We start from the raw sequence: 15066 nt of genomic DNA on the forward strand, positions 1-15066 counted from the left end.
GGATATTTCAGGTAGCAAGTGAATAATTTGTCCTTCAGGTTGATGTGGACAAGTCTATGTACCTGAGATCCTCGGACGAGGACGAATAGGCATGTCAGATTACTAAAAAAACTGCTTCCCACTCTGCAGTTGTCTGATAGTGGTAAAAAAAAAAAAAAAAAGAGAATTTGTAAACCAGCAGCTGGGCAACAGATCTACAATTCTACAGAAGAGCTACTGCAGAATAAACTCCTTAATACGGTTCATGATGAAAGCCTAAGAAATGGACCATAAATCAATAGAAGACGTATGAGTAGTAATTACATAAATCTTCGGAAGACACTGGTGTTTTGAACAGAGATATTAAATAAAAGACCTGTCTCTGTGTGCAATTGGTTATCGCATTCAAGCCCACCCAGGGACAAAAACTGTCTTTCGAGGGCAGTGGTGGCCTAGCGGTTAAGGAAGCGGCCCCATAATCAGAAGGTTGCTGGTTCAAATCCCAATACGCCAAGGTGCCACTGAGCAAAGCACCGTCCCCACACACTGCTCCCTGTTCACCTTTCATGTCTGCCCACTGCTGGGATGGGTTAAAAGCAGAGAAGCAGTTTCCTTCAGGGATTAATTAAGTATAAATACTACATGACTACGTTTGTATTTATAATCATTAACCATTGCAGCAAATAGTGAGGTGTGAACCTCTCATTACCCATAACTCATGTGTGGGAGGTGAACTCACGTGAATTATAACGCCCTTGTCCAGCAGGCTCTGTTTTTTGGCCGTCATGACAAAGTAGTGAGTGTTGTCCTTGTAATACACAATGTTCTCCAAATCAATTCCTGTAATCGTGACAAAATGCACTGTTAGCACGTGGGTGATGATGATAGAAAGACACTCAAAAGACAGCTCTGATCATTTGTTAATGTAACATTATTTTCCCTGACATGAATTGATGGAGAGATTATGAACCACCTGTCTCTTCCTTGAGATCCAGGAAGAACTTCTGGTTGAAGATGAAGGCCACGCCACTGATCTCCTCCACCTTAGCCTCGGCTGTGGTGTTGCGGTTTACAAAGTTGGCTGTGATGGCGATAGCAAGCTTCCCCCGGAACTCCTTCCTCCTGAAGCCTTGAAATACATGAACAAAAAAATCGAAATAATAAATAATAGCTTAAATAATATATAATAGCTTATCATTATTTCACTCAACTGTTACTGAACTCCTACATACAGCACTGTTGCAAAAGACACCAATACAAACTACTGTCAAACTACTACTACTGTCAAACACTGAGCAAATATTGATTTACCTGATGCACTTACTACAGGCTCCATAAATTTAAAACAGAGACATGTTGTGTACAGAGTACTATTGTTCTATGAGCTGCAATACAATATTGTTCTCCATCTGTAGACCTATGTTTGTAGGAGATTGTTAATTCGTTTATAGAGTTGGGAGAGACCAACACCCATTTATTCTAGAACATCTCTATTTATCAACATAAAAATGTTGTATTTTACACCTTTAGATAATCAATTCCAGGAAAAGTGATACCAGACAGTCTTTAATTAGTTTCATAAATCATGTGTTTCCTTCCTTTGGACTTCCTTCAGCATGAAAGTGAGATATTTTCTTTCCTTGTCTAGACGCGTGCAAACACACACACACCCACACACAAACAAACACACCCACGTCACATGGCTGAGTGCAAATGTTCCAAGGTGTCTGTACTAAAACCTTTGAACCATCTTTGAGGAGAGTGAAGAGAAAGTGAGTGACATGTCCGTGAATGTGTACTGAGATCAAGCCAGACCCAGTGCCAACAGGAAGAAGGCGGAGACTCAGGCTGCACACACTCTCACACCCTCACACAACTTTTCTGCCTCCACAGACCCGAGCCTCTGATAGAGACGGCTGACTTATTAAGGCTTCATAATATTGTGCCACTCTTAACTAGGCTTTATATTGTCATTGCAGCTCTGAAAGTAATTAGGTCAGTTATATTTTGTAACTTTATTGTATTTATTGTAACTTTTTTTTTTTGTTAACATCACTGACATAAGAAAAAAATGCAGACAATTTGCCATGTTAGTTACACAGATGGTTTTGTGATGAGGCCAAGAGCAGATCTGCTGTTTGGTCATGAATCAGGTTTCTTTTAGGGAACTCACCATCCAGTGTGCTCCTGCGGCCATCTGCCCCGACCACCACGTCAAAGTCAAAGTCGGAGATGGGATGACCAGCTGGACGGATCTCAGCCCTCCATCCAGGCCCTGGGACACAGCAGAGAAGGGGGAAGTCACATGACATGCAGGGAAAGACTGAGGGAATAAGGGAAGATATCCGGAGTGTATTCCTGGGACCGGACACAAAGGTCATTTAGGACAAGTCAAAAAAACTAAAAAAGTTTAAATAATTGAATTCATTCATTTAAATTAAATTGCCTGCATGAGTGAAAGTGAATTATTAGTTATTAATTATTGACCAACAAGTCCTGTAATCTCTTTATTCTTTCATACTTGCTTCTGACAAGCAAGAATTTCACTCAACATGCCCAACTGTGAATTCCAGTCCTCAAAAAAAAGAATTTCAGCTCATTTGTTGCGGTCAAGCAAAAATGCCCCAATGCACAAAAAGACTGAGCAGAAACACACAAAAGCGACCAGCTTCTCCCCGTGAAATATGAGTCCAGCATGCAAGGGAGCTGTATGTGTCCTGTGTGGCCCCGGGCTATTTATAGAACCAGACCAGGGGTTTATCAGCCCTTCAGTGCCACTGGGTGAGTGGCAATGATGTGCAGGAGCAACGGAAACCCTCTCATATCATTTTCCTGGGAGAGCTACACTATATCACACTGAGGAGGGAGGGAGGGGGTCCGGTCAGATCCAGGCAACTCTCAACTTTTACTCAAGCTACCAGTACAGACCTGTACAAAAAAGACAAACAGAAATATGACTTGTTCTAAAAGCTTGATTTTTCAGAAATGTAAGGTATCATTTAAAGCAAAAGGTAACGCATTAAAACATTTAGAAGTGGACATGCCTCAGATAACAAAGATCCAGTGCAGATTGGGCACTTTTCTGTTTGATATTTTGGGTATATTTTGCTGTAGTTGCAGCAGTTCAAGACTTATCAGATGGTTTCTAGATTTTTGATGAATTTTTGAATTGAGTGACGTACAGACAGGTGCAGGTTTACATCCTCCAGAATGAGGAAGAACTGTACATGTGAGTTGACAGTAATGTCTATGCCACCACTGGCCCACATCATTACTCACCAGTTATTTTGTTTGTCTGCTCGGGCTGCCCTGCTGCCTTCATAGATTGGCTGGCAGCACTGAGCTGCTCAATAAACACATTTCAGGTGGTATTATATAAGGGTTAGGTTGTGGTTGGCTCATCACCTTCATTCGGCTGGTCCTCTGGTGGTTCCAGAAGCTTGATAAACTCCACATTGACATGCACCTCCACACCAACGATGAGAGCAATCTTCAACAGCATGAGCTGCAGCTGGCGAATGCCTAAAACGCAAACACCGCAAAAATCTGTTAACCTGCAGTGAAATTCCTCTTGACCACTCAGCGCAAATCCCTCAACATGAGGTGGGGTCAGGACACTTCTGGGAATAAACAGGAAACTGGACTGGAAAATAAGTACCAAACAACCTCAGAGTGTCTGGCCAGCAGGGGAATTATCCGTCAGACAGAAAGATTTGATGTCAGCGGAGAGTTCTAGGGTAACCACAGGGGTTCCACAAGGCTCTGTCCTTGGCCCCCTTCTATTCTCAATATACACTCTCTCACTTGGTCACATCATCCAATCACATGGCTTCTCCTATCACTCCTATGCTGATGACACCCAGCTCTATCTGTCATTCCCACCAGAAGATGCTACTATAGCAACAAAAATTTCGGCCTGCCTCTCAGACATATCGGCATGGATGTCTGAGCGACACCTCCAACTCAACCTATCCAAAACCGAGATTCTGATCTTTCCGGGCAACAATTCTCCTCAGCAAAACCTTTCAATTCAAATTGGATCGCTATTGTTAACACCCACGGCATCTGCAAAAAGCCTTGGGGTTTGGATAGATAACAAACTGAGTTTGAACCATCATGTTGCTGCGATCTCCAGATCCTGCAGGTTCACTCTCTACAACATTCGCAAGATTCGGCCTTTTCTCTCACAACAGGCTACGCAGCTCCTCGTCCAGGCAATGGTCATCTCCAAACTCGACTACTGTAACTCTCTCCTGGCTGGAGCCTCTGCAGTCACCATAAAACCACTCCAGATGGTCCAAAATATGGCAGCCCGCCTCATCTTCAATCAGCCAAAATACACCCATGTTACACCTCTCCTTACCTCCCTCCACTGGCTCCCGGTAGCTGCTCGCATTGAGTTCAAATCCTTGATGCTTGCCTACAGGGCTGTAAATGGAACTGCGCCCTCCTACATCAACACACTACTACCTAGATACACTCCTACACGCTCTCTCAGATCGGCAAACGAAAGGAGACTAAAAATTCCTTCTTCACGGGGTCTCCGATTCCAATCATGTCTGTTCTCCGTTGTTGTCCCTGGCTGGTGGAACAACCTACCCTCCTCCACACGACTAGCCGAGACTATCACCACTTTTAAGAAGAAGGTGAAAACCCTCTTATTCCAAAAATATTACAGACAAATTTAACACATACACATGCATACACATTTAACAAACAAATACAAAATGTATAAATACATTATAATTTTTCTTAGTCTAGCACCCAACACTCTCCGAGCATGTTCTTCAATGGCAAGTCTAAGCCTTATCAGGGCTCTTAGTTTGTATACTTGATATTCTATAGAAATCGAACGAGAATTGCTGGTGTCTTCCCATTGTAAGTCGCTTTGGATAAAAGCGTCTGCCAAATAAAGTAAAGTAAAGTAAAGTAAAGAGTTCTGAGATATATAGTTTGTCAAATGAAAGTAACCTGATAGGGAAAACAGGAATACGGGTGTCTCTATACACATGATATCCTGGATGATCCCTGATCCTATTATCCTATGCTCACAGTGAAAAAAGCATGTTCACATTCACAAGCACAATGATTGACAGTTTTTCATTTCGTTTTTTTATTAACAAGTTAGTTGCATTTTTGAAAAATGAAAGCAAAATGAAAATGTTGTAATAATTAAAACCAGGCAATTAAGGCTACAAGCTCCATACTTTTCATGCACAAAAAGAAACTCACAATAAGTGCAACAGGCCCCTCAATTAAAAGACTTGTTGAGGTGCAATGACAGGAGAGAGAGAGAGAGAGAGAGAGAGAGAGAGACTCACTGATATGGTCTATGGATCCAGCACAGAACTTCCCATAGAACTTCTTGGCCCCCAGGCCCCTGAGGTCATGGATAGTGTAAGGCCAAAGGTGAAGCACATTATTCCTGGAGAAGGTATCCCTCTTCTCAATCACCACCACCTTGGCTCCAAGGAAGGCCAGCTCGATGGCAGTCCGCAGGCCACAGGGGCCACTACCGATGACCAGACACTGGGATAATGACAGGAGGGGTCAAGGAGGTTAGTCTGAATAATGTCTCTTATTTTGGCTGCTCCTCAGGTTTGTGCAGGTTTGAGTCCTGCTGTTAGGAGAAAAGCATTCCTTTGCTCCTGTGCAGATCTTATACCTACATTGTCTGAAGAGGATCAGATTCTCATGCCTTAACTTGATGGTGCTATTCATAATCACACCACATTAATACTGCAAGTCAGCTCAAATGAGTCATCCTGCATTTCCAAATGATAGCACTGACTCTCCTGAGCAGCACCAACATCTTCAAGGCGAGAAAAGTCAGTTAGACAGTGTCCCAGGATTTTTACACAATGGCAGGGAAAAATCTGCATCCAATATGTAGTTATGACATAAACTCAGAGTTGTTGATCTCAGGATTGAGAACAGACTTTGCCATAAAAGACCTTCTGCTGAAGCAAAATGCTACTGTTTCATTATGGCTTGAGTCTTTGTATGTCTTAACAAATGGATATTCTTGAAGAATAAACAAATGGGAAAACATGAGAAAACCAAACACTGAAGTCCCATCTTCTATTGTCTGTTCAGGAACCTATTTAATTAAAGAAAATGTTAATTATATTTATAACTTTTTAAAAAATGCATTGTTTTGTTATTGTTTTGTCTATAACTACCATTGAAATTACAGGATGATTATTTCTTTGCATGTGGGCAAATAAACAATAAAAAAAGTTATTTCCCACCACTGTGCTCATATTTGGGTCAACATTTATCCCATGAGATTTCAGCACTACTGATGACATGCAGGGAAAGACTGAGGGAATAAGGGAAGATAAAGGAGTCTCCACCACGTCGCCATAAACTACAGTAATAGAGAAGCTTCCTGTGGGCCCACACTCAGTGTGTCAGAGTTCCTGCCCCTCTGGTACACAGGAAACACTCCTCCCATCTCTATCATCACTAAACCTTTCATTTCTTTAGGGAAGCCAATAAAGAATCCACCAATGGACCAGCAGCACAACACACTTAAACTGTTTGGCCAAAACCGGAAAATTTAGTGTAATATAAAAATATAGTGAGTTCCAGTGGGAAGAGGAGTAATCTCAGCTATTACAGTCTATACCAGTCATGTTGAGCCGTTGCGATTTAAGTGGAAAAGTAGTTGAAATCGATACACTATTTCAAGAGGGGTTTCTTTAAATGGACTGTTTATATCATGCACCCAGAGAAACAGGCATTACACTTGCAATCCATGTAGACCAGCATGTACATCGTTGAATGATCACAAGTTTAAGCACTTAATTTAGTGAACCCAGATTAAAAGAAAGAGCTGGAGTTTAACTTTATTGTCATTTCAGCTATATACATGTTAGACAGTACATAGTGAAGCGCACTAATGTTTCTCAGGAACTTGATGCTACATGTAACATTTGAACAATTAGACAAAGTTACATACTGACAAAGTGCATGTGTGCGACACCAATAAACTGAGCTACATATGGTGCAAACAGGGGACACAGGCAGTGCAAGAATAGCATTTAACAAAAAAACATGTAGACAACAATGAGAGACAGCAATAAACAGGTGAAATGAATAATAAATGCATTATGCAAATGCATTATGCATTAATAGACTATATTACAGGTAGATAATATTACAATATAACAGAGGTTATGCAAGTGTGTGTGTGTGTGTGTGTGCGTGTGTCAGTCCAGAGGGGTGAGTCCCTGAGTGTTCAGGTGTCTGATTGTCTGTGGGATGAAGCTATTGTACAGTCTGGCAGTGAGGGCCCGAGTGCTGCGGTACGTTTTTCCAGATGGCAGGAGGGTGAAGAGTGCATGTGGTGAATCAGGGGTGTGAAGAATCCATCACAATGCTGGTGGCCTTCCTGATGCAGCATGTGTGGTAAATGTCCATTATGGAGGGAAGAGACACGTCTCAGCTGTCCTCACTATCCGCTGTAGGGTATTGCGGTCCGATATGGTGCAGTTCCCAAACCAGACAGTTATGCAGCTGGTCAGAATGCTCTCAAAGGTCCCTCTAGAAAAGGTGGTGAGGATGGGTGGTGGGAGAATTCTTGGCTGTTGAACTGGTGTTGAGATTCCAGGAGAGTTTCTCCTCTAAATGAACACCAAGGAACTTTGTGTCCTTCATCTTGTCCACGTTCAGAAACATATTGTTGACCTTACATCAGTCTGTCAGTCAAATCTCCTGACTCCTACACTGACTCATCGTTCTTGCTGATGAAACCCACCACGGACGTGTCATTGGCGAACTTGAGTTGATTGGCATTTCTGCACAGTCGTGGGTCAGCAGGGTGAACAGCATTGGACTGAGCACACAGCCCTGAGGAGCTCCAGTGCTCAGTGCGGTGGTGCTGGAGATGTTCCCGATCCGGACAGACTGAGGTCTCTCAGTCAGGAAGTCCAAGGTCCATTGGCAGAGAGAGGTGTTCAGGCCCAGCAGGCTCAGCTTCTCGACCAGGTGCTGAATAATGATGGTGTTGAATGCTGAACTGAAGTCATTAGATTTTTGTTGATATTGGTCTCATCAGCAACAACAAGACACCATGCAGAAAGGAAGTGGCACAACTGTTGAGCTGTCACCAATACTCTTCTGCCCCATACTATTCTGAGGAGAGTTTAAACCCATTGGCATGAACATCCCTGATGACCTTGTCTTGACGCACAACTCCAGTGCTGTTTTGAGGAGAACCAGCCTTCCACCAGATATCATTACCACCTTCTACAAATGCACTGGAGACAATTTCTTTCTTTACTACATCACAGCGTGTTTTTGGAACTACTGTGCACAGGAACGCAAGTCCCTACAACACATTGTGAGACCAGCTGAAAGAGACCTACTTGTGAGGAACTTGTCAATGATCTCAAGGCAGCTGGGACCATTGTCACCAAGTTTTCTGTACAAGAAAGCACATGTACAGGACGGGGTGAAAGTATTGCGGTCAGATGAGACTAAAATCAAGCTCTTTGGTATCAGCTCAACTTGCTGTGTTTGGTGCAGGAAGAGTCCACAAATGAGTCCAAGATCATTGTCCCACTGTCAAACATGGAGGTGGAAACATTATGCTTTGTTTTTTTTCTGCCAAGGGGACAGGACAACTGCACCACATCAAAGGGAGAATGGATGGGGACATGTACAATCAAATCTTGGGTGAGAACCTCCTTCTCTTAGCCAGGGAATTGAAAATAGGTCGAGAGAGAGTATTCCAGCACACGACCAAGGCAACAAAGGATTGGCTTAAAAAGAAGCATATTAAGGTCTTAGAGTGGCCTAGTTAGTCTCCAGACCTTAAATCCCATAGAAAATCTGTGGAGGGAGTTCAAGATTCAAGTTGCCAAACATCAACATCAAACATCAAAATCCCCCCTGAGATATGTGCAAACCTTATGGCCAAATAGAAGAAACATCTGACCTCTGTGATGCCAACAAAGGTTTTGCAAACAAGTATAAAAGCAAAGGGATCAAATACTTGTTTCATCCATATTGGCATCCCAAAACATAGTTCCCCTAATTATTCCAGTCAGAAGAACAGGGCTGATGAAGGGATGGGCAATTATATGATCTCAGTCTATGACCGTGATACATTTCAGCTTGATCTCAGTGATTAGCTTTGGGCATTTTTCACAATCATGGGATTAGCATATTGTGTGTATTTACATCACTTTTAAATGGAGCCACAAGGCTGACAGACAAAACGTTCCAGGACACTCACTCATATTGATAGTGGCTCCATGATGCCTGAAAATTTTATAAAATATCCCAGAAACTAGAACAATCAAACAAAAGATTGTAGGCAAGATAGCAGTTTACATTGCACACTTCATAGAAGCCCAAACACAACAGAGAGAGAGAGAAAGAACATGTATATGTGTGCATTAATGCATGACTATTCTTGCAGCCTGTGGAACATTCCATATGGAATCAGATTTATGGCCAAACATTTATAAAATCAAATGCTGAAAGAAGAAAAAGTGAAAATAAAACTCAAATAATTTCTTTGACCACATAAGTTTTTTCTTAAACCTCGCTCTTTTACTCTCTCACTGCTGGCTTTGCACTTACCCTGTTCCCTGCCACAACTAACTCCTACAGAATGTAGCTGAAGTCGCTAGCTACATGTGCTGACGACACTCTCTAATTTGCATTTAAATGACACTGGTCTTCACATTCTCCTCTATACCCAATACGAACATGGTTTGTTGTGTTTTTAAACTACAACAGAGTGAATAAAAATTCATAGTTGGGTGTCCTAGTGAACCAGAACTGATCACTTCATCGAAGGTAACATGGAAGCACGTAGTGTGTCACTCAGGATAAGGGCGTCTGCCAAATGCCTTTAATGTAAATGTTTCTGAAATTCAGCCATGGTGCAGAATTACAGCCACATTTAGTCACACAATGAGATTTTCCCAGGACACGTCGTTTTGGTGTCTGTACCTTTACATGCTAATGAGAAGCAGAGAGTCGGGACTAGAAGGAGAGAGGCCTATAAAAGTGAATGGGAATTCTTCAGAGTTTTGCTTCCAGATCATAGCAGAATGGCAAAGCACTCCTATCGCCTATCGCCATTTCTAGCAGTGCAGGGCAATAGACAGGCTAGGGGAACTTGTATTAATGTTAAATAATCTCACAAAGGTCATGATAGGGGTAATGTGCAATATATTCACACAACATGCAATAGACTGTAAAAATCCAGTGCAATTTGTACAATTATATATTTTTTCCAGTGTAATTTGTATATATTATGTTGTTGTTTAAGTCTTTCTTATTTCCTGTCTTAACTATAAGTCTAAAATTAGTGCAATTTCAACAACAACAACAGGCAGGCAAATGGTCAAAGCTTTGAATAAATTTGCCTACAAACTACTGTGACGTCCCGTGGTGGAGTATGTGTATGTTCTGTTTGTGTGTCTGTCTCTCTCTCTCTCTGTAATGTTGCACGGTAGCCCCTCATCAGCCCATGATTGGACTCCTCCCCTTTCCTGTCATGATTAGTGGGCTGTAATAGGGCAGAGGGCTCAAAATGGCATCTGCTTTGGGACAAGGAGAGGGTGTTGGTGTGAAGCGAGAAGGACGTGGTGTGAAGTGAAGGATTGTGACCAGAAGACAAGACCTGCTTTGTGTGTGTTTTGTTATGTCTTTGGTTAGCCATAAGTACAATTGAGTCGTTTTGGAGTTTCTGCTCCTTTGTCCCATTTGCTATGTCCTTCATACTAGACCAGGTAACACTACTCAGTTTCAGAACAGCCCTCCCCATTCCTATTCTACAAACAGCAGGACCTCAAACAATGCTACTAACAAAGAAAAATTCCAGAAAGCATTACAACTGATGCAGTTAAACAAACTACCCCACCCTTTTACCACAATTACCCAAATAACGTTTCATCTGGTTGGAAGAAAGACTTCTGCTTACCTTGGTATCTGTGCAGGCTTTGCCCTTCATGTATTCCTTATGGCTGGCTCTCTTGTCCAGTTTGCTCCAGAGGCCTTTGGCCTTCCAGGAGGTGACAGCACTCTTAAGGCTGTGGTAAAAGTCTGTGTAGTTTGACGGGTCAAGCTCCAATTGCCGGCATAAGATGCAGAAGGCCTGCATGGTACCTTTGCATGTGGAGGCCTGGACAAAGTTCTCAAAGAGCTGCCCAGCCTGGGAAGTGCGTTCATCCTCGGTTTCACCCATCCTCAGGCTTGCAGCTCTGCCCTTGGTCTGCAGGTATCTGTGCCTGGACAAAAACAAAAACAAAAAAATGTAAATGAAGAAATAGAAGAAGATACTTTACTCTCAAAGCACCACATAAAATGAAAACTCAGCTTTTTCCTTGCACATGACTCCAAGTGGCTTAGAGGTATGAACTACTTGATAGGATTATAACAAAGTGCACAGCAGGCCAAACAGAACAAAGTCTGACTCGGAACAGGAATTAGAGTGGAATGCTGCAAAATGTCTGCTGAGCATACGTCAGACCCAGGGTAACACGTAGACCGATTTGGAAAAAGGTAGCATTAGACACTACATGATCAATAGAACAAATGAAATGACAAAAAATTCTTTAGAAATTTCTGCTTCTGTTTATTTTTGTCCTTTGTTGGTTACAGAGGTTGAACAAGCACCATTTATGCTACTGCAGTGCTACTGCCCTGTCAAGAGCCCTGTCACAACCTGGGCTTTCTAGTAATGCTACGGTAAGTAAAAAGGGGGTAAATGTTCATTTTCTATGCAAATATTACATTTCTGTAGATTATCAAACTGATGCTTACATGTGAGAACTTTAACTTCTATTTAGCAAGATTTTATAAATGTAATATTCTCAACTACTACTTCTCAACTACTTTAATTCAAAGTTGTTTTAATGGACAGTAGGACATTTTCTGTAAATATGTTGTTCCAAACAAAATTCCCAAAGAAAGCAGAGGGCCAAATGAAACAATAATTTTTTTCTGATAATTAGGCAAGGGCAGCGGTAGGAAGAAGCGGTAGACACTAGAGATGCTAGGACACATGGTTAAAAAAAAACACTGATACCTTTTACCGAAATTACATCAAAAGGTGAACATTTTCATGGTTATTATGGGTCCCTCTGGGAAACCTCAGCAGATGAAATCTTGAATGAGATCACTGAGCATAATTCAAGAAGATGAGGGCAAGGTTCATGTGGCTCTAAATGTGAAATAGTAGTTGAGGGAGCATGAAACCTTGTTTAATTAATTAAATGTATTTTTCTTTTCTCGACCTGTTTCTCGAAAGTGTGTATGTGCATCTGTGCGGTCATCATTCATGGCTTTTTTTTTTTTTTTAATTAACAGATATGATCAGGGGACAAAGCAAAAGAGAGGAAAAGACAGAGAGAAAAAGAGAAGGATAGGGAATGAACACAGACCATATGCTTCTGTACCTGCTTAAACAGACAAAAAACAGCAACAGTAACTGTATAAATCACAGTAAATAATGAATATTAAACGTTATTTAACAGCACATAGTTTTAAAAATACAGCTGCTCCAGACAATTTGTCTTTGAGTATGTGTTTCTGCACCTATGTGAGCCCTTATGTGTAGCCCTGGGTGCACACCTGTGAATGCGCCCACAAGGTCTCTCCATGTAAGTGGTTAATAGTGTTTGTGGTGGAGCCACAGCCCTGCTCGCCCAACAACATGAAGCAAACATGTAGGACATCCAGAGCCCCCACAGGGCACGGGAGTCACAAAAGTGCCACCGCAGGAACAATTGCGGCCCCTACCTAGAAAAGGGCAGAGGAGAACCCTGGATGGGGGGAGCCACAATACAGCAGCCCCAGGGGGGCGCGGCGGTGGGCCTGCAGGAATCCTAATTTTTACGCATTAATTGGTCACCATCCCCTGACATCTTGACCTTCACCCTATTGACTGCGGCACCCTTCTGGTGCACCAGTAGAACTGAATTGTGCCTGTTTTATTGCTTCTTTAATCATTGATTAAAAAATGATTACAAATGTCTTTCTAATAATGAATGAAGCCTTTCAATTGACAGACTTTAACGAACACAGTATTCCATTACAGTTCCTTTCTACATGTATGCAGATATTCCATCATTGACAGACATTTACAGCCATCAGTCACTTACAACATGAACAACGTGTGGGCTGAAGCAGACTGTAACAACAGTTCAAGAGCACTTTGACCAAGAGCATCTAGTGACCTAAAAAACTGAAAACCCCACTGGAAAATTATACTATTCAGGTAAAAAGCTCAAAATATATTTTTTAAGTGAATCAAATGACAATGCTTTTAAATTGTCCCTCTGGGACAAATAAAGTTTTTTGAAAATTCAAACTAACAATAGCAATAAAACAATGTAAAATGCTAAAATGACAGCACACTATACAAACGATACAGATCTTTACAAACTTCACAATATTGTTATTATTATTAATACATCTACTTTAGCAATAAATACACATTTTATGTCAACAGAAGCAGACTACTGGCTACTAAGAATAAGTGCGAGGACGAGCGCTCATAAGGCATCTGCTCAGAATAGACAGGTTTCAGGTTTCGAGCTGTAATCCCAATGCACTTCCTTTAGCCGTTGGATTGAAAGGTTAGTGCTATGACATGGAACTTAATGACACTTAATCAGCGAAATAAAGCTTAGATTTCCCCCAAGGATCACAGCAATTTGGAAAACCAAACATCCAGGGACAGCCACTCTGCATTTGCATAGTGACAAGAACAAAGCCAACGATTCTGTCTTCACAGCAGCTGCTGTGTGCTGCTTAGAATATTGCTGAGACGAAGACCCGGCGCGTGGGGTGTCTATGGTATGATGAACACATGAACACCATTGGTCATTGATTGGCAAATTGAAAAATGCACAAGCGTGGTGTCTATGATAATGACAACATGATCCGCTACAGTCACTTACAAATGCCTGAAATTCAATCACAATAAATATCAGAGCAGCCCACCAGATGTAAGATCTTGACAACTATGTTACATAATGATGGACTGAGGTCACTTCTTCATAAACAGATTAGTATCTCACTAGCTGTGTGGATTTATTCCAAGACTTTAAAAAATATAAACCAGACACGTGCACTGGTAGCCACAGCAGTAGTGGCCTAGTGGTTAAGGAACCAGCCCCATAATCTGAAGGTTGCCGGCTTGAATCCACTAAGGTGCCACTGAGGTGCCACTGAGCAAAGCACCGTCCCCACACACTGCTCCCCGGGCGCCTGTCATGGCTGCCCACTGTTCACTCAGGGTGATGGGTTAAATGCAGAGGACAAATTTAACTGTGTGCACCGTGTGCTGTGCTGTTGTGTATCACAATGACTTTCACTTCACATTAAAAATTTGTGTCCGGGGTTGGTATTTGGTATTATTTTGTGACGTAAAAAAACAGCACAGACTACCAGCTAGAAGTCTGAACACCACTACTCTATGATGGTTAAGTAGACTAAGATTAAGCCATTTTGAAGAATCCAATTCAAGAAATTAGAAAGAGAAAGTGTAATATGTTTGATGTATCTGTTTTTTCAGGTGACTCTTTTTACCTTCATGGCTGCTTAGTTCACTACTATAATCATCATGAGATGCTCATGATGGCAGATAAGAGTGAAAATGCTGCCATCACAGTAAAGGCTCCCTGATTTTGCACATCCTCAAATTTTTGCATTGTTTACTATTTTTTGTTTATTACACCACCCATTGTTCAGTATCTTCAGGTTTGCTCTAGAACGTAAGAAAAAAAAAACTTATAGTGTGTCTGCATTAAATGAAGCAATGACATCTGGGTTTTAAAACTATTTCATTAACCCTGATCATATCTGACCACTACTCTTTTGAAATTTCCTGATCAAAACTCCTGTCTAGACACTATAAATATTGTAAATGAGTTTGGCAGCCAAGAATGGCTGTTAATGAATAGATTATCATCATCAGCAACAATTAGCCTTGAGTTTCAATGGAAAGGTATGTTCATTAATGCCAGTTAGCCAACTGATTATTAGAATTAACTCAATAAACTGACATGAAGAATGTCCAAGGTCTGCCAAGCTGTAATTGCTGCAGACGAAGGATTC

At 41.6% G+C, this 15066-nt stretch overlaps 1 protein-coding gene across 11 annotated transcripts in view; it reads right to left on the reverse strand.

Moving 5' to 3' along the window:
• mical2b (microtubule associated monooxygenase, calponin and LIM domain containing 2b) overlaps window positions 1-15066 on the reverse strand; it is a 42013-nt gene that overhangs the window by 26062 nt on the left and 885 nt on the right. For all 11 annotated transcript variants that reach the window (XM_028987288.1, XM_028987287.1, XM_028987286.1 and 8 more), the window contains exons 2-7: window positions 10925-11231; window positions 5301-5508; window positions 3385-3501; window positions 2153-2254; window positions 953-1108; window positions 719-819 (exon numbers count right to left, since the gene is read on the reverse strand). In XM_028987288.1, the coding sequence (XP_028843121.1) occupies window positions 719-819; window positions 953-1108; window positions 2153-2254; window positions 3385-3501; window positions 5301-5508; window positions 10925-11188 (948 nt within the window). In that variant the 5' untranslated portion in view covers window positions 11189-11231. The remainder of the gene's footprint in view (window positions 1-718; window positions 820-952; window positions 1109-2152; window positions 2255-3384; window positions 3502-5300; window positions 5509-10924; window positions 11232-15066) is intronic.

This window comes from Denticeps clupeoides, chromosome 7 (assembly GCF_900700375.1).
Source record: "Denticeps clupeoides chromosome 7, fDenClu1.1, whole genome shotgun sequence".
NCBI classification, from domain to species: domain Eukaryota; kingdom Metazoa; phylum Chordata; class Actinopteri; order Clupeiformes; family Denticipitidae; genus Denticeps; species Denticeps clupeoides.